General features: G+C 36.6%; 1 protein-coding gene and 1 pseudogene across 1 annotated transcript in view; both read left to right on the top strand.

The window, feature by feature from the left end:
• AK9 (adenylate kinase 9) overlaps positions 1 to 26,136 on the top strand; it is a 105,846-nt gene that overhangs the window by 63,676 nt on the left and 16,034 nt on the right. Inside the window, exons 23-29 of the mRNA XM_054568640.1 lie at positions 8,277 to 8,489; positions 9,777 to 10,037; positions 10,966 to 11,090; positions 13,799 to 14,018; positions 19,563 to 19,625; positions 22,748 to 22,954; positions 23,309 to 23,527. Coding sequence (XP_054424615.1) covers positions 8,277 to 8,489; positions 9,777 to 10,037; positions 10,966 to 11,090; positions 13,799 to 14,018; positions 19,563 to 19,625; positions 22,748 to 22,954; positions 23,309 to 23,527 — 1,308 coding nt within the window. The remainder of the gene's footprint in view (positions 1 to 8,276; positions 8,490 to 9,776; positions 10,038 to 10,965; positions 11,091 to 13,798; positions 14,019 to 19,562; positions 19,626 to 22,747; positions 22,955 to 23,308; positions 23,528 to 26,136) is intronic.
• On the top strand, positions 6,421 to 6,962 carry LOC129067166 (chromobox protein homolog 3-like; annotated as a pseudogene).

Genomic DNA, 26,136 nt, shown 5'->3' with positions numbered 1-26,136 from the left:
ATGGTCAGTGGTCACAGACAGTCCTTGCAGCTGACTGGCCTGGGTAAATCACTCCCCTTGACTTGCCAATAGCAACCAAGGCTCAACTACAAGAGGAGGGTGTACTCAGCCCACACAAAACATGCACCTCGAGTTCCCAGCTTGGGTAATAGGGAGGCTGTGCCACTGGATCCTACAGGACACCAACTACATGCTACTGAGACAGGGAGTGACAGCAGCTCTACCTAATACATAGAAACAAACACAAGGAGGCTGCCAAAATAGGGAGACAAAAACATGGCCCAAATGAAAGAACAGATCAAAACTCCAGAAAAAGAACTAAACAATATGGAGATAAGCAATCTATCATATGCAGAGCTCAAAACATGGATTACAAGGATGCTCAAGGAACTTACTGAGGGCCTCAACAGTGTAAAAAAGATCTAGTCAGAAACAAAGGATACACTACCTGAAATAAAGAACAATATACAGTGAAACAACAGCAGAGTGGATGAAGCCAAGAATCAAATCAATGATTTGGAACATAAAGAAGAAAAAAACAACCAAGAAGAACAATAAGAATAAAAAAGAATCCAAAACAATGAGGATAGTGTAAGCAGCCTCTGGGACAACTTCAAGCGGTTCAACATTTGCATCATAGGGGTGCCAGAAGGAAAAGAGAAAGAGCAAAAAAACTGGAAATTTACCAGCATTTGAAAAAAGTAATGAAAGAAAACTTACCTAATCTGGTGAAGAAAATACACATTCAGGTCCAGGAAGCACAGAGAGTCCCAAACAAGATGGATGCAAAGAGACCCACTCCAAGACACATCATAATTAAAATGCCAGAAGTTAAAGATAAAGAGAGACTCTTAAAAGCAACAAGAGAAAAAGCAGTTAGTGACCTACAGGGGACTTCCTATATGACTGTAAGCTGATATCTCCAAGGAATCTTTGCAGGCTGGAAGGGTTGACAAGAAATATTCAAAGTCATGAAAAGGGATGTACAGCCAAGACTCCTCTACCCAACAAACCCGTCATTTAGAGTTGGAGAGCAGATAAAGAGCTTCCCAGACAAGAAAAACTACAGGAGTTCATCGTCACCAAACCATTATTATATGAAATGTTAAAGGAACTTATTTAAGAAAAAGAAGATCTAAGCTATGAACAATAAAATGGCAATAAATACATACCTATCAACAAGTGAATTAAACAATTAAGCAAACAAGAACAGAGGGAGACTCATGGATACAGATAGTGTTTTGATGGTTGCCAGATGGATGCCCAGTATGGGGGAATGGGTGAAGAGGCGAGGGGATTAAGAAGTCCAAATAGGTAGTTACAGAATAGCCATGGGGATGTAAAGTACTGTATAGGAAATAGAGTGGCCAAAGAACTTATATGCATGATCCATGATCATGAATAATGCTATGGAAATCGCCTGAGAGAATGGGGATAGCTTGGTGGAGGGAGGTGGGTAAAGGGGGAAAAACTGTGACAACTGTAATAGCATAATCAATAAAATATAATTTTAAAAAGTAAGACATATACATTGTAAAAGACTGAAACAATACAAAATATAGTACTTTAAAAAAAAAAAAAAAAAAGGAAATGCCACAAACTGAAAGGCTTAGAATAACAGAAATTCATTTCCTCATGGTTCTCGAGGCCAGAATTCTGAAATCACAGTGTCGGCAGGGCCCTGCTTCTTCTAAGGAAAATCTTTTCTTTCCTGTTCCAACTTGTGGTGGCTGAAGATAACCTATAATTTATGGCTGCATAACTCCTATCTCTGCCCCTGTATGAATGTGGCCTTCTCCTCTTCTGTCTTCTCCTTTTCTTTGTCTTTTTTTTTAAGATTTCATTTATTTTTTTTCAGAGAGAGGGGAAGGGAGGGAGAAAGAGAGGGAGAGAAACATCAGTATGTGGCTGTTTCTCACACACCCCCTACTGGAGACCTGGCCTGCAACTCAGCTATGTGTCCTGACTAGGAATCGAACAGGCAACCCTTTGGTTCGCAGGCCAGCACTCAATCCACTGAGCCACACCAGCCAGGGCTCCTTCTCTTATAAGGACACTCATCATTGGATTTAAGGACAACCTGGGTAATAAATTATACCTATCATCTTGAGATCCTTAATTATATCTTCAAAGGTGCTTTTCTCAAACAAAGCAGATATACCTGCCTGGAGTTCTTAGAGATTTTGATCTAGGAAGCAAAAGAACACTCTGTCCTTACATCCATCTAGGAAAATAGCAAGAAAGAACTTTGCTTCTCCTGTCTCAGTCAGTTGCCCTGACTAATCATAGTAACTAGAGGACTTAGTATGATTGAGCCATGCCCATCCAATGCCCATCCAATGCCCATCCAATGACTCTGAGGTGGGGAGTTACTGTGATTGATCCACTCGTCCTCCTTGGAGTATGGAGGAAGCAGTTCTCCATGAGAAAAAGAAAGAAGGTTATGTTACTAGAACAAGGGAAGAAATGTGCTATGCAGACAAAAGCAAAAGATGTATACCACATTAGAAGAAAAATTCTGGGAAGACACGTACTAAAATCTCAGCAGTCATTCTGGGGAAGATGGAGTAAACGGAGTTGGATTTACTCTCTTGCCTGATACAGTTGAAAAACAAGATAAAATACATGAAACAGGCCTTGGCTAGGTAGCTCAGATGATTAGAGCATCACCCCGATACACCAATGTTGCAGGTTCTATTCCTGGTCAAGATACGTGCTAGAATCAACCAATGAATGTAAAAATAAGTGGACATCAAAAATCAATGTTTCTCTCTGTCTCACTGCCTCCTTTCTCTCTCCTTTCCTTTCTCTCGCTCTCCCTAAGGTCAATAAATAAAAAAATTTTAATACATTGATGTGAGACAGTGAAGCACAGTGGTCCCAGAGGGAAACAAATGAGGTGCTCCCTATGATTTCCCCAGCATACTGTCTATAAGGTTGTGCACCTAGTCTAGGCCATGGCCAGGGAGGAGGAATCCAGCCAGAGCATGGAAGACTCCTTTATTGGAGGAGATAGAGCAGAGAATCCCAGGCTACCAAAGCAGATGCAGTACATATGGAAAAGACCAGAGACGAAACAAGTGCACAGAGAGAGTACCCCAGAGACCTCAGAGCAGAGTACTGATCAGCTTTGTGTCGTAGAAAACTGTTAGTGGCCAGCAGAAGTATCACCTGATGAGCTTAGACAGACCAATACTCAGATCTCACGCAAAGCCAGAAATAATGCCTGTCCTCACTAACCATTGAGTAGTACTAAAAAGGGTCTAAGTGTCAGGAACGGAAATGATTAAACCTAGAATAGTACACAGCAAAAAATAAATGAATTAAAGAACTGCTGATACATCCAACAATCTGGATAAATCTCAAAATAATTATGCCAAGAGAAAGAAGCCAGACAAAAGAGAAAACATACTATATGATTACATTTGTATAAAATTCTAGAAAATGCAAACTAATTATAGTGACAGAAAACACAGCAGTGGTTGTCTGGGGGGTGGGGCAGGTAGATGGGGCAAATAGGGTCAGGAAAGAGGCATGAGAAAATTGTGGTATTGATGAATATGTTCATTATCTTGATTGTGGTGATGATTTCACAGATAAACACATACAAGGGAGGAACCCTCCAAAAAAACAACATTTATAAAAAATGTGTATTTATTCCTACATGTTTAAACTTTGGTCACCTTCAAAGTACATTTGATGTGATACACTTTTCGAGACATTTTTCCACTGCTCACAACAGTTTTTGAATTCGTTGATTTTGATGCCTTTTAATGCTTCTGCCATTTTTTGTTTCACCTCTTCTACATCGGTGAAACTTTTCCCTCAGAGGACTTTTTTCATCCATGGAAACAAAAACGAGCAAGATCGGGTAAACAGGGAGGGTGGGGCATAGAGATCATGCTGATTTTTGTCAAATACTGCTGAACACTCAGCACAGTGTGGGCAGGTCTGTTATCATGAAATGGGCAAACATGACTAAAGAGTCTTCAAAAAAATTCAGCCTGGCTGGTGTGGCTCAGTGAATTGAGTGCCGGCTTGCAAACCAAAGGCTCGCTGGTTCAATTCCCAGTCGGGGCACATGCGTGGGTTGTGGGCCAGGCCCCCAGTAGGAGCTGTGCTAGAGACAACCACAGCCACACATTCATGTTTCTCTTTCTTTCTCCCTCCCTTCCCCTCTTTCTAAAAATAAATTAATTAAATATTTAAAAATATTCACTGAAGCCAAATGCAGCGTCTCACAACAATGCCATCTGGTGCCCTGATACAGATGGGTGATGAAATGTGAGAGAAAATTTTTATTCTTAATGCATTGTGATGAGTTTTGAATAATTTTACATAAACATGTATTTTATAACAAAGAAAATTATTTTTAAATGTACTGCCACTGCTTTAAATAAATTGCAATAGCCCTGACTAGTGTGGCTCAGTGGATTAGGCATTACCTGGCAAACTGAGGGGTTGCTGGTTTATTTCCTGGTCAGAGCACATGCCTAGGTTGCGGGCCAGGTACCATTTGGGGGTGTATGAGAGGCAACCTGTCCATGTATCTCTCACACATTGATGTTTCTCTCCTCTTTGTCCCTCCCTTCCCCTCTCTCTAAAAATGAATAAATAAACTCTAAACAAAGAAATTGCAATAATCCTTAAAGGACTTTACACATAGTTTCTTTATTTTTCATAATGAAAATAGGTTACACATTTTCAATGGAATGAAATAAAATATTTTGAAATTATTTGATTACATGTCCATTTAGTAGCAAACAAAGCAAATCCTGAATATCTCGCATTTCATTTTCAATGACCCTGACTCAGCCTCTCCTTTTAAAATTTATTTTAGAAACTGATTCTGCACCAGAGTGCATCCTGGGGTTTTTCATTATACCTATGTCTGTGGGGGGCTAGGTACCTTGAATTTCAGTGCTGCGTATTTCTTTATGAAAATAAAGAAGCTTGAGATATGAACTTAGAGGTATAGAGAACCTGAATTTTTAATTAATTAATTAAAAAGCTAAACCCCTTCTCACGGCAGCAGCCCCATGCACGTGTCCTGGGCCCCTTCCCCTCAGATGCAGTTCAAGATGAAGGCGTGCAGGGCCAGAGACACCATGGACTTGGGATCTGGAGCAGCAAGGAGGCAGTGAATAATAGCTCTTTAAGTCTGCAATAAAAAAAAGAAATATGGCCCAAATGAAAGAACAGATCAAAACTCCAGAAAAATAACGAAGCAATGAGGAGATAGCAGAGGCAGAGTTCAAAACACTGGTAATCAGGATGTGCAGAGTATGGCCACAAAATAAATGAAGAAGTGAAGGCTATACAAAGTGAAATAAAGAAAAATATACAGGGAACCAACAGTGAATGGAGGGAAACTGGGACTCGAGTCAATGATTTGGAACAGAAGGAAGAAATAAACATTCAATAAGAACAGAATGAAGAAACAAGAATTCAAAAAAAAAAAAAATGAGGAGAGGCTTAGGAACCTCTGGGACAACTTTAAACATTCCAACATCCAAATGATAGGGATGCCAGAAGGAGAAGGGGAAGAACAAGAAATTGAAAGTTTATTTGAAAAATAATGAAGGAAAACTTCCCCAATCTGGCCAAGGAAATAAACATGCAAGTCCAGGAAGCTCAGAGAGTCCTAAAGAAGTTGGACTCAAGGAGGAACACACCAAGGCACATCATAATTAAATTACCCAAGGTTAAAGATAAGGAGAGAATCTTAAAAGCAGCAAGAGAAAAGGAGACAGTTACCTACAAAGGAGTCTCCATAAGGCTATCAGCTGACTTCTCAAAAGAAATCTTACAGGCAAGAAGGAGCTGGCAAGAAGTATTCAAAGTCATGAAAGCCAAGGATCTACATCCAAGATTACTGTATCCAGCAAAGCTATCATTTAGAATGGAAGGGCAGGTAAAGTGCTTCCCAGATAATGTTAAGTTAAAGGAGTTCATCATCACCAAGCTCTTACTATATGGAATGTTAAAGGGACTTATCTAAGAAAAAGAAGAACATCAAAACTATGAACTGTAAAATGACAGCAAACTCACAACTGTCAACAACTGAACCTAAAGACAAAAACAAACTAAGCAAATAACTAGAACAGGAATAGAATCACAGAAATGGAGATCACATGGAGGGTTATCAGTGGGAAGAGGGATGGTGGAGAATGAGGGAAAAGATATAGGGAATAAGAAGCATAATTGGTAGATACAAAATAGACAGGGGGAGGTTAAGAATAGTATAGGAAATGGAGAGGCCAAAGAACTGATATGTACAACCCATGGACATGAACTAAGGGTATGGGAGAATGCTGGAGGGAGGGGACTGCAGGATAGAAGGGGGGGAAAGGGGAGAAAAAACTGAGACAACTGTCATAGCATAATCAATAAAATATACTTTTAAAATTTTTTTTAAAAATGGCCTCCAATAAAACAGCATTGCGAACAATGGGAAAGAAATGGAATGGAAAGAAAAAAGTTGAAGAGCCAGAAGCTGAAGAATTTGTAGTGGAAAAAGTATTGGACCAACGCTTAGTGAATGGGAAGCTAGAGTATTTCCTGAAGTGGGAGCGATTCACAGCTGCTGACAATACATGGGAACCTGAAGAAAACTTAGATTGTCCAGAGTTAATTGAAGCGTTTCTTAATTCTTGAAAAGCTGATAAAGATGGTACACAAGAAAGTCTTTATCTGACAGTGAATCTGATGATAGCAAATCAAAAAAGAAAAGATATGCTGCTGATAAACCAAGAGGCTTTGCCAGAGGTCTTTATCCTGGACAAATAATTGGTGCCACAGACAGCAGTGGAGACTTAATGTTTCTCATGAAATGGAAAGATTCAGATGAGGCATATTTGGTGCTGGCATAAGAGGCAAATATGAAGTGTCCTCACATTGTAATTGCTTTTTATGAAGAGAGACTAACTTGGCATTCTTGTTCAGAAGAGAAAGCCCAATAATTGTTTGCATTGCTTTTTATATACATTTCTACATATTAAAAATCTGGGTCTTGATTTTTTATTTATTCGCATGAAGAAATAACTACATTCTAATAAAAATCAAGTTTGATATGTTTGTTTTGAAGTAGTACTGGGAGTTTGTGAAGGGTTGCATCTATAGTACTGGTTGCTTTCAACAAAAGCTTTCTGTAGTTGCTTCCTTTATCAGAAAAGAACATTTGATACCATGGTATATTCTTTCCTCTGTATTAGAGAACAGCTTTTCTAAATGTTGGGGGAAACCTCCATTGTCATTAGTCAGAATTTGTGTTTAAGTCATATATGCCTAAGGATCATTGTGGGTTTTTGTTTATTTGGTGGGGATGTTTGGTGTGTATACATATGTAAATATAAATGGTTTTCCTTTATTTTTTTTAAACAAAACCAAAAACAGCTTTTCAAAACCATAGATAAGCTCATATTTCTGGGCTGCCATCATTTTCAGCAACCTTAGAAATAAATCACTTCAAATTATATTGAAATTTTCCCTGAGGCTTTAACCTTTGAAATTAAAAAGATAATTTGTAATTAATTGGGCAATTTAAATATAGTGTAAGCAGTTTGAATTGGACAATTGAAAAGTAGCCACATCAGAATCCATGTCCATATCTACAGTGATAAATGCACGTTTATTTGCAAAACCCCTAAAAAGAAAATTTTATCACTACCAACAACCTCCCCTCCCAAACGAGGAAACTAGGAAAACCCAGATATGTTTTAATTAGGCAAGCAAGACTTGTTTATAGGTTTCGCTTGGTAAGCTGTTCTTTACAGAAAGTTAAAATCTCTGTGTTGTATTAACTAAAAAGTTATGATCATGGAATATGTAAAACTTTATTCATGGAAACCTAATCAGATAGTTAGAGACCTTAGCAATTTAGACCTGCTGGGATAAAGGGGTGAACAGATTTTGTAATCTAAAGTCTTGACTTGCATGTTTTTACTCCAATTTATTGCTTACGTGTAGGCTCAGTCTCAGTATTTGGGTTTTGGTTCAGTAGAAGCCAGGAAAAACAATAACTTTGTAATAAATAGAATGCTATCCAACTGTATATTCTTTACTTTATTGTAAATACTGCTAAAGAGTGGTCAATAAATAGTTTTATATTGCTTTTTAAAAAAGGCCATAAAAGAACTGGCCTTTACAAATTGTTTTAAGGATGTATTGTTATGGATTAAATATTATTTAAGAGACATTATTTTTGTAATTCTCTCTTTAATATTGCATGAAAGTACTTTTTAAAATATTCTCCAAATGTTAAATAATATTTCTAGAATGAAGATAGAGTGAAAGAGAAAAGAAGGCATTTGGGAGACACAAAGCACTTTTGTCCGGTGGCTCTCAAAGAAAACTTCATCCTACAACCAGGAAACCCAGAAGAAGCAGTTAAATATCGAGAAAAGATCTACTACTTTTCAAGTCCTGAGGCTAGAGAAAAATTTTTGGAGCATCCTCAGGAATATGTGGCTCATAAAGAACCATTACAGGTGAAAACTATTTTCCTATTCTAATGATTGCTCCTGTGCACTTTTTAGGGACATATTATATCCATAACAAGTCAGTCTCTCTGAGTAGATCATGAGATAGAATTTGGGGGAAGTGTGGGATACACGGGTTCATGGCCTTCAGTGGGCTGACATCCTCTGCAGAAATGTGATTACTCAGACGAGACTGCTGTTAACCTGGTTCCCACTCAGAGGCATGATTATAGGGGCCAATTCATGCCTGGTTGCTTGACTCTGAAGAGCAAGGGCTGACACTGATTCACAAGATTGCAAGTGAGTGTTCCCAGAGGTGAGTTGTCCTTGATCAATTAAACTGTTCTAAAACTGGTTTAAATAGCCATAGAACAATCAACCTTTTCTTAAGTTTGTGGGACCATTTTTATCCTTCCTTGTTTATCACCTTTGAAACAGTTTTCTACCTCCTTTAACAAATATTTATGAAAGCCAAACACAAAAGAACAAATACTGTATGATTGGACTTACACAAGGTAAACTCACAAGGACAGAAAACAAAAGAGTGGTTACCAGGGGTGAAGAAGAGGAGAGACTAGAAGTTGCTGTTTAATGGGTACAGAGTTCCAGTTTGGGATGGAAAAGTTCTGCAGAGAGATAGTGGTAATGGTTGCACAACATTGTGAAGTACATAATGCCATGGAATTGTACACTTAAAATGGCTAAAATGGTAAGTTTTATGTTATGTATATTTTACTACAATAATAAAAGAACACATTGTGGCAATATTTTATTCATTTTTTAAAACAAAGCACACATAGTAACACCAGCTTTAGGCAAGTCTTCATTTTTATGTTCTGCTTTCTCATCCTCTTCCACATCCCTTCTAGTGTATATATTTTATAATCTTTCTTCTCTTCACATCATACCATAGAAAGTTTGTGTATTCCTATATAGATCTCATAATGCTTAATCATTTTGACATACCATTTTAATATACTTTGTTAGACTTTTTTATCATGCTAAAAATGTTTCCATTCTTTTCAAACTAAAACTTAAAAGAAATTCTATTTTAGTAAGTGCCTTTTGGCACAAGGTATCAAGATGATCTTATAGTTGTTAATGCTCCTGAAAACAATTGTTGAGGCAATGAATCATGTTAATTTATATCCTAATGTCAAAATATCCTTGCATTTATGAAGTGATAATTCAGTCTTGGGAGGAGGCAGTTAATTAGCCATTTTTTTTAATTACTCAAGACTTTCTCTTCTTCACTCTCCCCCATCCCACCTCTCCCGACTCACCCCTCTGTGGCAGGCTCCTCCGTTAAGGATATGCCTTCTGGGCCCCCGTGGCAGTGGCAAAACTGTCTGTGGGAGACATGTAGCAGAAAATCTGGGCATCTTTCACATTCAGTTTGAAGAATTTCTACAAGAAAAACTAATGCTCAAAACTGAAAAGAAAATTGGAACTGAATTTGAAGAAGATGCTGAGGAAGAACAACTTGCAAAACAAGAACTCGAAGAGCTTGCAGTTCAGGCCAATGTCAAGATTGAGGAAGAAAATACAAAGAAGCCGGTAATAAAGATACTCTCTTTGCATATAGTTGTGTTTACAGGTATCACTTTTAGAAAGTAGAATATAAGCAATATAAAACTCTATAAGGGTTTCTAAGAAAAATTTTTAAAAACAGCCCATAATAGTCATTTATGAGTCATCCTCCCCACATTACATACAAATTTCACTGCTAATCTAGACTGTAAAATTACTGAGTTTGACATGACTCCAATGAAAATCAGGAAAGCTTTCCCTAATAAGAGTGTTGTACAGCATTTACTAGGGACTATGTTACTTGATACATCTGACCTAGACTATAAGGTTTTTCATTATTGTGTTCTCTGCTTTTTAAAAAAAATCTTGTATCATAGAAATCCACCCCACCACCAATGGGGATTTCAAAATATTAATGTCTCATGATGCCTCATAAGAAAGTTTGTATGACTCTCTTAGGTGGTTTCTATCTGGGGTTGCAAAGAGAAAATTCCTCATTCTAACTCATTTTTGAAACTTTTCTGATGTAACTAGACCCTTTTCTCCTCAAAGGATCCCCTGTAAATGGTGCAGATTGTATTTCAGATAACCTCCTGGTTAGCTGACCCAGGTTTAAACATTTTAAGATAGATGACAAAAATCAGTTAAGCCTTACAGGATTAGGATAGAAATTGAACAAGGTTTTAACAAAAAGTAGTAAGACAGATATACTGAAGCCATGTATGAAAATCAGTTATGCTAATAGCTAGGAACTCTCTTAGGTATGTATAATTTAACATTTAAAACCATATTAAAATAGGCTTAAAGAAAACAGCACAAATTTTAAAAGGTTTACAAGCAACAGTACAAAAAAAGTGTACTGAGGAAAACGGGTCTCATCTTCATCAACTATGCAATCACGTATTATTAATTAATATAGAGGTTTAAATTTGTTTTGTTTTGTTTTTGTGTTTAGCCTCCAGATGTGCAATTTACAGAAGAAGAAGAAGCAATCAAATTAAATCTAATGGAAAATGAACCATTGCCTCCTGAAATTCTTGACGCAATTCTTTCTGAGTGGTGGTTTAAGGAACCAATACGGTATCTTAATTTATATAGGATTATACATTTATGTCCTTTAATTTGCCTTATTCTCAAAAGTTTAAAATGCAATCCAATATAAATTTAAGAATTTCCTCCTTTACTCTCATGTAAATTAGTGATTCTATACATTAAAAACAACAGGGGAATTATTTTTAAAATACTGATGCCAGGGACCCCAACCCAAAACAATTGAATTAAAATCTTTAGGGATGTTAAGTCTGGCACACAGGCATTGTTGTTTTTGAGAGCTTCCCCAGTGATTCTAATGTGTAGTTGTGACTGAGAACCCATGATCTAAACTTATGGTGTGCCTTTTAGCAATTACAGCTAAGAGCACTTAATAGCTGTCCATAGTATTATCCCTTAACCAAAAGCCGAGAACAAGCCTGACCCCACACAGGACAAAGCTAAGAATCTCCAGGACACCAGAGTTTAAAACTTCACTTTATTTTCCTAAACCAGGCTCTCTTGTGGTGGTATCCACTGGAAGAGAGTAAAATAATATTTATAGTACTAATAGCAAACACTTAAATGGAAGTTACTCTGTGCCAGGTACTGTTCTACTATATTTAATTCATATTAATTTACTTAATCGTTACTGCTACCCTATGGAATAGAAAGTTTTATTATCTCATTTTGGAGATGAGATAACTGGCCAGTCCCAGTGCTCCTCTGGATACTCTTTCACTTAGTCCCTGGACTAAAAGAGTGAGTGGGATTATGAATCGTCAACTTTAATTTTAATTTCTTGTTCCCTAAATTAGATTAGTAGTTGTAGTAAACTTAGGTAGGTTGCTGCAACAACAGTCATGAGTTGTTCTTTATTAATTTAGCTCCTGACCTTAATACCATACTTTAAAAAAAAAAAAAAAGTGTGTGGTTTGAAGAATTAGAAGTTAGGTATGAAATTGTAAAAGCCTAAATAAAATAACAATATTATACAACCATTAAAATATGTTACAATGAAGAATTTGTAATAACATAAGAAATGTCATTTCTTATTTTAATGGTGAGTTAAAAAAAGAAGATACAATGTTAATTATGATATAATAGAGAGTTGGACACATGAAGAACAAAATGGAAAGAAAACAAAATGTCAATAACCTCTGGAACATGAGATTATGTTTTGCCTTTCCTTTTCCAGTATTTTCCACTTTTTCTATAGTGAGATTTGTTGCTTTTATAAACTGGAAAGAATCAACACATTTTAAAAAGAGCATTGCATTAGTCCTGGAGAGATATCAAAGGGCCTGAACTAAGACGTAATGCCGGAAATGGAAATGTGCATGCCAGGACTTAGCTTGTATTTATGAGAACCAAGAGGGAACTGAGGGAGCCAGTCCAAATGCTTCTGAGGTTTGCCACCCGAATACTTGTGAATTAGAAGGAACAGCAGTGCGGAAGAATAACAATAATTATGATTTTTGACAGTATGATGCATATGTAATTCCTGACGGGCACTGAGATAGAGAAATTAAGCAGCTTTTTGAAAATTCTGAATTGAAACTCACAACAGAGTTTGGGTGTAAAGGTTAAAATTTAGAAGTCATTGACAAAGAAGTGACAGCTTGAACGGTAGGAATGAAATTAACCCTCACAAAAGAGATGATGCTGAAGGCATCTCTAAAGAAAAGGGCACATGTTATGGCCCTTTTATGGAAATTTGCCCATTAATAAGATAGGAAACGTTTTTTAATGTCAAGAGCTGAAACTATCAAATGCTCATGATAGTTCCGTTCATATGAAGAAGAAAACATGTATTTAAATATAAATATTTAAGCAAACCAAATTTTAGAAAAGCAGGATAAACTCTCATTCTAAAGGGGACCAAATGCCCTGGCTGGAGTGGCTCAGTGAATTGAGTGCCGGCCCATGAACCAAAGGGTTGCTGATTCAATTCCCTGTCAGGGCACATGCCTGGATTGTGGGCTGGTTCCCCAGTTGGGGGCGTGCAAGAGGCAACCACATATTGATGTTTCTCTCCCTTTGTTTCTCCCTCCCTTCCCCTCTCTCTAAAAATAAATAAATAAAATCTTTTTAAAAAAGGAGAAGGGACCAATATTGACTTTGTCAATTAAGCAAAGGCAAGTTCTCAAAGCCTGATTCTTTTCTAATTGCTCCACAATGAAAGTGTGTTAACATTCCAGTTATTTTCATGATTCTACAAGTTTCATCATACTCAAATAAGTCTGATGATTCTATTTGATTATAATCGTCTTAATACATATGAGCCAGGATATATGCACAAATAACTGCCATGAGTTACAAGAGGACACAAGGAGGAGGGTATGAATTGTCTCAGAAAAGGAAGCATCACTAAAAGAAAAACTACTGAGGAGTGGATCCCCACTAAAGGCGGGCTGGCCAACCCACCTTTTTATAAAGGGTGACACACTCATTAGGCTGGGTATTCCTCCTAATTTATTTTCTCTTAATTCTCATCAAATATTAAGACTATTTACAGTTAAAGAGAACTTATCTATATTATAAATTTAAGTATAAAATATTATAATTTTAATCTAATTTCATACATTTGAGAGAACACACATCATGTTTATACAAGTAGAAACATTAAAAGAATGAAAAGATACTGCTTTTTAAACTATTCATTGCATATCTTATATAAAGTTGAGATTTATCATACTTTTTTCATTTTTAGTTCAATATTTATAATATTTTAAGTAAATTATGAAATGTATACCTAGTTCCACAGGTTTTATATTAGATGGTTTCCCACGGTATCCTGACGAGGCCCAGTTCCTGGTGGAACATGGATTTTTCCCAGATGCTGCTGTTTTAATACAAGTGGATGATCAAGATATTTCTGATCGCCTCCTGCCTCCCCAAATTGAAAAGTGGAAACTGAAACAAAAGATAAAATTAGAAAGGAAAAAACTCATTAAAGAAATGAAGGCAAAAATCAAGGTATGTGTCTTGTAAAAAAAATATGAGAATAAATTTTTTCAGCATCTATTCAATTTATAAAGTGGTCTTTACAAAAATGTAGTTTCTGATTTAAATATCACAGTTATCAAATGAAAAACACTTTCCATCAAATATTAAGAATTTTTATAATTAAAGAGTTAAGGTTTATTTGAGGCCTAAGTCATTATCTATATATTAATGCTTCTCTCTTTAAGGCAAATAAAAGTAAAGATTGTGATAGCACTGAAGTATCCTTATATCTGACACAGGAGCATTATGGAAGGGACAGCAGGTGAAGCAGGCCTTGAAACACAGAGAATTAAAATTATCAGTGGTTTTTTCACTAGGTCCTAGAATTATGGCACCATCCATGAAGGCGATGTAAGCCTATAGTGATAAGGATCCAGATAATAGTTTAGAATATCCTTTCTAAAACTGTAACATGAGGAGTATTCTATAAAGTGTTCAAAAGTGTCTTAGGGAACCAAACAATTCCACTTCTAGAAATCTATTGAGTAGAATTGAAAATATGTCCACATAAAAATTTGTATATGAATGTTCATAATCACATCATTCTTAATAGCCAAAAAGTGGAAACTACCCAATATCCATCAGCTGATGAATGATCAAACTAAATGTCATAGACATTCAGTTAGAGTGCCCTGAGTTCTGGCCCAAGATAAAGACATAGGAGCCTCCCCAACTCACTTTGTCCCATGGACACACTGAATCTATATACAAAGCAATTCCCTCTGAAGGGGACACAGAAACTAGCTGAGCAAGTTGGTACCTTTTACTCCTGCATATTGGGAGAACAAGAAAATACCCAGATTATCCATATCAAACAGCTGCTGCCTGAAAGTCTAACTTCCCATTAGCCTGTGCTGACTGTAGTCATTACAAAGTTTTGAGAAACAGCTAAGAATGTGGGCCAGGCTGATCAATAAGGTTAATCTATATAAGGCTATTCTGTCAAGACTGGGAGAAGTGTCTCTTTTATTTAATGTGCAGAAACCAACACAGAAAGTCAAAGAAAATGAAGAAACAAAAGAATATGTTTTAAACAAAACAAGATAAAGCACCAGAAGCAAAGCTTACTGAAATGGAAATAAGTGATTTACCTGACAAGGAGTTCAAAATAATGGTCATGAAGATGCTAATCAAGTCAGGAGAACAGTAAATGAACAAAATGAGAATTTCAACTAAGAGACAGCAAATATAAAAAAGTACCGAAGAGAAATCACAGAGTTGAAGAGTGCAGTACTGAACTAAAAAATTCTATAAAAGAGTTGAATAACAGACGAGACACATAGATCAGCGGAACAGAATACAGAGCCCAGAAATAACCCCACACATTTATCGTAATTTATTTACATCAAAGCAGCTAAGAATACACAGTGGGAAAAGGACAGTTTTTTCAATTAATGATGTTCATAAAACTGGGCAGCCACATGCAAAAGAGTGAACTGAACTCCTATCTTACATTATATAAAAAAATCAACCCAAAATGGATTGAAGACTTGAACATAAAACTCCTTGCTCAGTCATTTTGAATGCAACAGCCACAAAGTAGACATGCTCACTCAACGGCATCTACTTCCCCTACTGACTAATAGAATAAAGTCATCATTGTTCATACATGTGCATTCCAGTCCCCTGACAGCCCGGAAGAAAATATAGGAAGTAAGCTCCTTGACATTGACCTTGGCAATTTTTTTTAATTTGACATCAAAATCAAAAGTCAACAAGTGGGACTACACCAAACTAAAAAGTTTCTACACAGCTAAGTGTAGAAACAAAAGATAGTATACCAAGTGGGGAAAAATATTTGTGAATTATATATCTGATAAGGGGTTACAATCCAAAATATATAAATAACTCACACAATTTAGTATCAAAAAAACAAACGATCCAATTACAAACTATCAGATGGCCCTGGCCAGTGTGGCTCAGCTGGTTGAAGCATTGTTCCCTAAACAAGAAGGTTGTGGGTTTGATTCCTGGTCTGCGCATGTGCCTCGGTTGCAGGTTCGGTCCCCAATCAGGGCACATAGGAGAGGCAACCATTTAGTGTTTCTCTCTCACAACGATTCAGATGTTTCTCTCCCTCTTTTATTTTTCCCCTCTCCCTTTCTAAAATCAATAAGCATGTCCTTGGGTGAGGATAATAAATAAACAAACTGGCAGATGAATTGAATAAATATTTTTCCAAAGACATACAAATGGCCAATAGGTACATGAAAATGTACTCAACATCGCTATTATCAGGAACATGCAAACCAAAACCAGAGTGAGATAGCACCTCATAGCTGTTAGAGTGGCTGTCATCAAAAGACAAAAAGGGGCTAAACCATGGAGAAAAGGGAACTCTTTTCTATTTCAGTGATTCAGAAGGCCGCAGCTATGGGCAACTGGTGATTGGCAGCTTCATCACACAACACACCCACTCATGCATCATGTCTCATGCAGAGTCTTTTTGTGAAACATCAAATCACCCAGGTGACTCAGCCCCCCTACAGCCCCGATTTGGTGCCCTGTGACTTCTGGCTTTTCCCAAGACTGACATCACCTTTGAAAGAGAAGAAATTTCAAACCTCTTTTCTAACTTTGTTTCTTAGTTAGAGCAAATGCAAACCCTCCTCTGCAGCCCCCAACATACCATATGCTTTTCCACTCCCTTATCTGGAATTTTCTTACACCATCCCCCACTAGCCATGTGACATTACATAAGTTAAACCCTCTGACTTTGTTAATTCACCTATAAAATTGAATACTGTCTGCTTTGCAGATATGCTTTGAGCAGAAAAATGAAAGTATATATATATATTGCAATACTCATAAAAGTGATGGCATTTAACAGACATACAATAATTAGTTAAACTTAACTAACCACAATTTATTTGAGTGAAAGGATAAGAGGAAAAATAGACTCAGATTATGTATGTGTGTTATTGTGCATCTTTGGCATTTCTTTGTGGGAAACGTATACAGTGTTCTCTATGTTATGGAAATGCAAAGGTAGCCCTGGCTGGTGTGACTCAGTGGATTGACTGCCAACCTGTACACCAAAGGGTCACTGGCTCAAATCCTAGTCAAGGCACATGCCTGGGTTACAGGTCAGGTCCCCAGTAGGGGGCACACATGAGAGGCAAACATATATTGCTGTTTCTTTCCCTCTCATTCTCCCTCTCTTCCCCTCTCTCTAAAATAAATAAATAAAATCTTTAAAAAAAAGAAAATGCAAAGATGACTGTGTTTTCACAACTATACAGTTAAAGCACCTATTGTAAAACTTTGGTTTTTAAAAAAAAAGATAATAAAAAGGGTGGGGTTCTTTTTTTTTTCCTCCTCCCAGATTTTTTAAATTTTTAAATCATTTTTTTATTTTTCAGTTATAATTGACATACAATATTATAATAGCTTCAGGTATACCCCAGTGATTAGACATTATATAACTTATTAAGTAATCATCCTAGTATGTCTTGTACCTATCCGATACCATACATAGTTATTAGAATATTATTGACTATATTCCCTATGCTGTGCTTTACATCCTTATGACTATTCTGTAACAGCCAAGTTGTATTTCTTAATCTCTTCACCTTTTTCATCCATTCCTCCAATCCCCTTCCATCTAGCAACTGTCAAAATGTCCCCTGTATATATGTCTGTTTCTGTTACACTTGTTCATTTGGGGTGCAGATTCAGCTGTTATTAGATAGGTGTTTATTGCCATTTTTTGTTCATATATTTTATCTTTCTTTTTTCTTCATCTTCTTAAAGAAGACCCTTAAGCATTTCATATAATACTGGTTTAGTGGTAATGAACTCCTTTAGCTTTTTCTTGTCTGGGAAGCTCTTTATCTGTCCTTCAATTCTAAATGATAGCTTTGCTGAGTAAAGTAATCTTATTGTAGGTCTTTGCTTTTTCACCACTTTGAACATTTCTTGCCAATCCCTTCTGGCCTGCAAAGTTTCTGTTGAGAAATCAGCCGACAATCTTATGGGAGCTCCCTCATAGGTAATTAACTGCCTTTCTCTTGCTGCTTTTAATATTCCCTCTTTCTCTTTAACCTTTTGCATTTTAATTATGATGTGTCTTGGTTTGGGCCTCTTTGGGTTCATCTTATTTGGGACTCTGTGCACTTCCTGGACTTGTATGTTCATTTCCTTCACCAGGTTAGGAAAGTTTTCTGTGATTATTTTTTCAAATAGGTTTTCAATTTCTTGCTCTCTTCTTCTGGCATTCCCATGATGTTGTCTCAGAGGCTCCTTACACTGTCCTCATTTTTTTTTTTTCTCCTTGCTGTTCTGATTTGGTGGGGTTGTTTTTGCTTTTGGTTTTTTGGGGCTTTTTTGCTCTCTGTATTCCAAATCGCTGATTTGATTCTTGGCTTCATCTACTCTACTGTTGATTCTCTGTAAGTTAGTCTTCAGCTAGTGTATCCTTCATTTCTGACTGGTTTCTTTTTTATGGTTTCTATGTCCTGCAGGCCACATGCAGGCCACAGTGGCTATGAATGCAGCCCAACACAAAATCATAAATCTACTTGAAACATTATGAGATTTTTTTATGATTATATGTCACAATGTATTTAATGTAGGGCCCAAGACAACTCTTCTTCTCCCATTGTGGCCCAGAGACACCAAAAAAGTGGACACCCCTGCTCTAAAGAGCTAGAGAATCTCTCTGGGGGCTCAAAAAGTAAATGAATTCAATTCCAGTCAGTTTTATAGTTCTATCTATAAATATTTCTTGAGTGTTAATAAAACAAATTCTTCAGAATGTATACTCACTAACTGCCAGATAAAAACAGCAGAATCATGCTGGCCTAGACATGGGCCCCCAGAGCATGCCTTCAGGCACCACTGTAATACCCTAGGATTTAAAGGGATTGCAATTTAGAGAGTCCTGAGTCAATGAGCCCCAGAACCTAAGTGGGGCTGATTAGTTTTCATGTGAACCTTGGGGACATATCAGAGGGTAAGGATTCATTGCATTAGATTTAGAGGCCCCTAGAAAGCCTGGGGAACTGCCGATACACCATGTCTGTGAACATATCCAAACTATATATGCTTTCCTCACTTATATATGAGTATGTATTTTTAGGTTTTATTATGCTCTTATATTTTAATAGTTTGATAAAAGATTATCAAACATTTTCAACAGATTGCCTTTAAGCTTTTTTTCTATTTCTTCATGTACAAAATCCACCTCTTCACCAAAAGCAAATCAGTAAGCAATAAATTTGAAAAGGAATTCTAAAGTTTCTGAAAGAACAACTGGCTCCAAGGGCTCTTTATACCTCTGAAGGGAAATGGCTAATCAAGTGGTTCCAAGGTACAAGGATGTAGTAACATAATCACCGCCACCACATACTTTTTCGGAAAACTTACCATCCTTTTACCCAAATGTTATTCCCACTTCAGGGGAAGTGTGTGTGTGTGTGTGTGTGTGTGTGTGTGTGTGTGTGTAACATTAATACATAGAAAGTAATTTTATCATTACACATTAAAAATTTTAAATATCTCTTTCTTTAATAGGATGATAAGATTGCTAAAAGAAGAGCTGAACTTACAGCAGAGAAAGAAAAAAGAAAGAAAGAGGTAAGTAAATAATATTTTTTAAAAAAAAGCAGGACACCCATTGTGTGTGTGTGTAAACAGTATAACATAAATGTTGCACAGATAAAAGTCTTGAAGAAAATACAGAGTTTGTGTGGAAGTAGTGAGATTATATTTCATTTTTATTTTTTATACCATTTGTTATTCCATTACTATTTACAATGATCTTCTATTATTTTTGAAATCTGAAAAATAAAAACTTTTAAAAGAAAGAAAACCACTAGAGACATTTAAATAATCTAATATGAAATATAATTCTACATTAAACAGTGCTTCTTTTGGAATTTTAGTTTTGCTTTCACACTTCCAGCCCATGGCGTAGGAAACAGGCTGGGAGCTTGGGGCTGAGGTCGAGACCAAGAGCCTGAGGAACTGTGCTGGAACTGAAATACAGGTTATCTCAAAATAAAGAATGGAATAAGGCAGAGCCTGTGATCCCTGAGTCACACACTCTGCAGGATGCTCAGTACAGCTTCCTCTCTCCATCTGCTGATTTAAAAGAAACAAAAAACACATAAACCTTGAAAATTGGGGATTTTGTTTTGTTTAGAGAGGAGCTGTTTCCAAATTGACCTCACTGACCCAAACACTACAGCCAAGCTTGCTCAGGGGTACAGGAGGAGGTGTGACTAGACCAGCTAGTTCTATAAAGAACCTGAGGCTTGTATTTATGCAATCAGGTTACCAGTAACCCTGTAACCAAAGCCAACAATAAGATAGTCTCTGCCTTCTTCCATTTCCTTCTGGTTTAAGGTCCTCTGGTAACATCTTATCAAGGCTGACTTCTGTGATCTGATTTCCAGCTATATAAAAATTAAACTCCCAATAAAAGAGGAATAACAGAAAACACGACTGGCTATACATGCAACCATATATCACCCCATGTGGTTATGCTCGATTTATGTATAGAAGACTCCTGATATAATGCAACTGTAACTGTGGGTCAAAACATTGCAAAAGAGAGGCCAGAACAATTATTTCTTTGTTCAAAGTATTTACAACCAAAAGTTGATTTAAAACCATTAGACTGAAGAAGTTATGGAACCATCTAAGGAACGAGGACTCTCCTCTTTATTTGGTTTGATCTTCATTCATCCAGTCAGTCATCAGCAAACCTTAACTGAGCATTCACTGTGTGCCTGACACTATTTCAGACGCTGGAGAATCAGCCATGAACAAAATTCACAGAAGCCTCTGGCCTCATTCTACTGCTCATTCCCTGAACAAACGTGTTCTGAAACTCTACTCTGTTGAAGAGGTCATGCTAATGTTCAAGATAAAAACACACAAATCCTAACCTGGGTCCAATCACAGTTAACTACCTTTAGCCCTTGGAAGTCCTTAAAAATCACCTCAAATGTCTCAGGGACATATTATTAAAGGATTATAGACTTTCAGACGGAGTTGACCTAAACTGGCATAATCACTCCAGCTCTCTCTGAATTTGTCCATTGATGGTACCTAGTAGTGCCATAGTGCTGACACATAGTAGGCACCAACTTACAAGGGGTAGGGTTTTTTTTTATGTTGTATAACATTGAGCATTACTTAATCTCTTTGAGCCTAGGTTTTTTCATTATAAAATGGGAAAATTTAATAATACCTAGTTTCCCTAATTAATAATACTTTAATTTTCCTTCTTTGCTATTCTTTAAATTTTTTGCCCTAAGATAACTAGTTTCCTGGATAAATTTTAAATATTCTTAATTTATAACTTTTCCATTTGTTAACATTAGAATGAGGAGTTTCTTATTATTTTTTGTTAAAAGATCCAATATCCACCTTATAAATTAAATAGGTTTTTGTAAGTTAACTCTCCTGAGACTTAATCTTTTATAAAATTAGCAATGTATCCCACACAATTAATTTTTACAAACTGACTCTTGAAAGACAATTCCTGAAATTTTTGCTGAATCAAGGATTAAAACTGTGTAATTTTTTTCCAAGTCCTTTGGTGGGAACTTTGTATGTCCTGCTATACCACCTCAGACAAAGAAAGACTAAACAAAATATAGCATTTCAAGGATCACTTAGTGTGATTGCTATAGTCCGCTAATGTGACACCCTGAGTCGAATCCGTCCTGACTACATAGACATGCGAGCTGGCTTTTGTGAACAGAAACAGGAGCCTTCTCATCACTTGCCTCTTTGTACAGAACATGCAGCTCCATGACCCACCTTTTTACAACTAATGGGGGAACTATATGCAGATAAAGCCCTACCCAGGGTTGTCTTCTCACCCTGAATAAAAATCATTGCTTTACTGTCTGACTTTTTAGCAGCAAATAAAACATTTTAACATTAGAAATCACGTTAAAGCCTCAAGGTTTACTCTTGTTAATTTCATAGGAAACTGTTGCCATCATGTGGAACTTTAGTCTCCAAATGTGACTAAAAATATTTTATAAGCCAACTCCCTTCATCTTGAGATTTACATTGCATATCTTCCACTTCCTGGGAGGTCTTGCTTCTACTCTTACTCCTCGCTCCTAAGTCCTGGCTCTCTTCCTGCCCCCTGGCTTCTTCTCTGGTGCCTGTGTCCCCTCTACAAACTGTGGAGCAGCCACAGGCAGGAGAAAACCAGGGAGAGCCAGGATGGGGAACCAGGGCAGCAAGTAAGTAGAATTGTGCGACACTGTGCCCAGGTGAGTAGTTAATAGAGATATTGATACATACTCTAAGTCTATGGCCATACCACCCTGAACGCAGCCGATCTCATCTGATATACACCCTAAGTGCAAAGGTGAGCACAAGATCATCTGAAACTAAAATGTCCTCAGCTGGTAGTGTGGGCTTATCCACCAATCCACCGTATTTCCAGTGATCCTTAGAAAATCAAATCTCAGGATAAAAATTGTCGATGTATAAAAAAAAGGGAATAGTAGTAAGCAGACCAAATGGTTTCAAACTTGAAATGAAAAAGAACCAGAACTGAGAAACACTAGTCCATTGCCAAGCCTTTTTTGTGAAGAGGAAGGAACACAGACTGAGCAGGAACTGGCCCTCACCCTGTCATCTTCCCTGCACCTTCCAGACAATTAGTTAGCCGTGTTGTTTGTTACAAATTTTATATGTACAGTAAAAGGGAATGTTTTCTTCCCTAGATTGTTAGAGAAGATGAAGAAATTAGTGAAGAAGATCCTGAAGAAGAAGATGATGATATTGACAATATTCTTGAAGATGAATTTACAAAAGATGAGGAAGTAATGAGTGAGGAAGAAGAAGAACAGGAAATTGATGCACTTGAACACCTGAAAAGTGAACTGGGAGAAAAATTTGAAGCAGATATGCGTAATTTACAAATAATACAGGTTATTAATTTTTCTCTATTTTTCATAATTCAAAAAAGTGACATTTGAGTATGAAACAAAAGAAATTTGATTTATGCTTTATTTTTAACTTTTCCAAAGAAATGTGCATTTTAGGGCTATATTCCCTTTTGTCAGCACTACTTACAATTATGAAAAGAAGTTAATTAACAAGGGCAACATGGAAGCCACACAGGGTCAAATAGTCTAGCTGCCAGCATGCAGTCACGCAGAAGCTGAAAAATATTTGTGCTCTAGACTGATGTAGTCAGTCACCAGTAATGACTATGTGGTGCCACTGAATACTACCAGCCTTCTTCCCACTAAATATATTTGGCTTTATGCTTTTCTCATCAGAGCGAATTTGAAAAGTTTTTGGTACCAGTAATTCTCATTAATGGAGCTCGGAAAATCCACATTGTACAATATATGTTGAATACAAAACTGAAACCGCTGGTAGAGAATCGCGCAAGCATTTTTGAGAAGTGTTATCCAATATCAACACATCTTGCCCAGAAAATGCTTAGCTTTACCTATAAATATACAAGCGCATTCGGCTACTGGGATCCTGTAAAGGTAATGTCAGGAAAGTAATGTCTGAAAGTTAAGTTCTTTTGTTTCTTTTCTTTTTCTTTCTTTTTTTTTTTTTTTGGCATTCTAAGAAGACAGTGGATAATTTCAAAAATTGTCAGCATTATATAGTATTGTTAACTAGCTATAAAAGTATGTGGTTATTTTGCCTTTCTGAAGTAGGAATAGTTGAAAGGTGTAATTTCTTTTGTTTATTTTTGTAGAGATAGCCCAATTTCAATTTGGTTTTAACTTTGTAGCAAAAGAAGATGGTATTGGAAATATTTTCAAACTAAGCATCTAGAGAGTTGAACTCTGCTGCTAATTTGCTATCTGATTTTAGGCAAGTCATTTAACTCCTTTGATTCTGTTTCTGTACCTATAGATGGAAGAATAATGCCACCAGGCCACTGTGATTAAATGTAAGAGTATTAAGTCCTCTGGAAAGTGTGAGACACAATTCAAAATGAGTCATTAATATTCATAACAAAATTATTTTAATTACTGTAATTTTATGCAGTGTGTACAAGTAGATTTCATCCAGTCGGAATTCAATAACTTCAAATGTGGGATGGTTTTCTTTCTTAATTTTAGTCTTAATTTTTTAAATTACAGTTGACAGTCATTATATTAGTTTCAGGTGTACAGCATCATGGTTAGACATTTAGATAACTTACAAAGTGATTCCCCCAATAAGTCTAGTATCCACCTGGCACCATACATAGTTATTACAATATTATTGACTGTATTCCTTATGCTGTACTTCACATTCCTGTGATTACTTTGTAACTGCCAGTTTGTACTTCTTAATCCCTCACCTTTTTCACCCAGCTTCCCAACTCCCTCCCCTCTAGCAACCATCAGTTTGTTCTCTGTATCTATAAGTCTGTTTCTGTTTTGTTTGTTAATTATTTTGTTTATTGGATTCCATATATAAGTGAAATCATATGGTATTTGCCTTTCTCTGTCTGACTTATTTCACTTAGTACAATACTCTTTAGGTCACAAATGGTAAGATTTCCTTCTTTTTATTACACTATATATGTGTGCCACATCCTCTTTATCCAATAGTCTATTGATGGACATTTATGTTGCCTCCATATCCTGGCTTTTGTAAATAATGCTGCAATGAAATAGGGAAGCATATATCTTTTCAGATTAGCGTTTTGGATTACTTTGGATAAATATCCAGGAGTGAAATTGCTCGCTCATAAGGTAATCCTATTTTTAATTTTTTTGAGGAATCTCCATACTGCTTTTCATAGTGGCTGCACTAATTTGCAATCCCACCAACAGTGCATGGGGGTTCTGTTTCCTCCACATCCAAACCAACATTTGTTGTTTGATGATTTATTGATGATTACCAGGATGGTTTTGAGCAAATCTTAACCAGAGCATGCCAGCCACTGTTCTAGTCCCTGGGAATAGAATAGTGAACAAAACAGACAAGGTTTTTTCTGTTCTGGAGCTTATATTCTAGTTGGGTTAGGGAGGGAGGATAGGCAATAAATAAGTAAATAAACAAATAGGTTCTTGTCAGAATTAAGCACTATAATGACAATAAAAGAATATCATCTAGTGGTGATCTGCTTACTCAACCAAGTTACCTTTTTATTTTTATGAGTGATGCAGCGCAGTGGAGAAGACCAGGGCCTCTGGGGCCAGACTGCCGCAGTCCAAAACCTCTGCTTACTAGTGGAATACACCTGACAAATCGCTTAACCTCTCTGAGCCATTCCTGCTTACACAATGGGAATATGAATAATCCCTGCCTGAAAATGTTGTTACAATGATTAAATGAGTTAATTACTGTGAAGTGCTTGCAACAGTGCAATTAATATGATTTATTGTTGTTATTAAATGTATTATTATTATGGGTTGCTGATAAAAGGTATTTTGGAGGATGGGTCCAAGACAGAGCCAAGTGCATGTTATTGCTGCTTGAAACCTCCTTCTTGGTTGATATTAACATAATCAGTTTTAATTCTACTTATTTCTGCTGTCTTCTTTATCTTAACCATAAGAGAAACATTTTCAAATGTCATGCTAAAATATAAAAACACTATGACAGTTCCCTCCATAGAGAACTGGATAGAGTTAAGCATGTATTAGAATCACCAGAAAGGGTGTCAAACATAGTCATGCCCTAACGTTCTCTCTGAGATAGGAAAGATAGGGAAAAAGCAGGCAAAGTCAGAAGTCTATTTAGAGAGGAAAAAGGGGCCCATGTCCAAACATAAGTAGGATTGTAGAAAAATGAGTACACAGTCATAGGGAGGGCTTAAGCATGTAAGAAATCATTTGTAAGAGCTTTTGGGAGTTCTTCTTTTTGCCTAATAATTTGATACTTCTGATTTTATGACATCATGAGTATTAGTGTCATCCTACTGTAAGGATTCACACTTAATCTGAAAATTTGAAATGGAACCACTAAACTTTCAGCTTTTCTTTTATTACCGAGTATAAAGCATAGAGCAGACATTCCACCCCATTCCTGAGTTTCTCCTTATGCAGAACATTTACTCCCAGTCATAAATGTCACTCCAGCCCAAGAATGATAATGTCAACCATACCATTGACTACTAACGATTGTCTTATTATAGTTCTGGGGGAGG

This window comes from Pteronotus mesoamericanus, unplaced genomic scaffold, assembly GCF_021234165.1.
Source record: "Pteronotus mesoamericanus isolate MK-2021 breed Mesoamerican mustached bat unplaced genomic scaffold, CSHL_Meso_final contig_20, whole genome shotgun sequence".
Lineage (NCBI taxonomy): Eukaryota > Metazoa > Chordata > Mammalia > Chiroptera > Mormoopidae > Pteronotus > Pteronotus mesoamericanus.
This window is presented reverse-complemented; position numbering and strand designations above follow the sequence as displayed.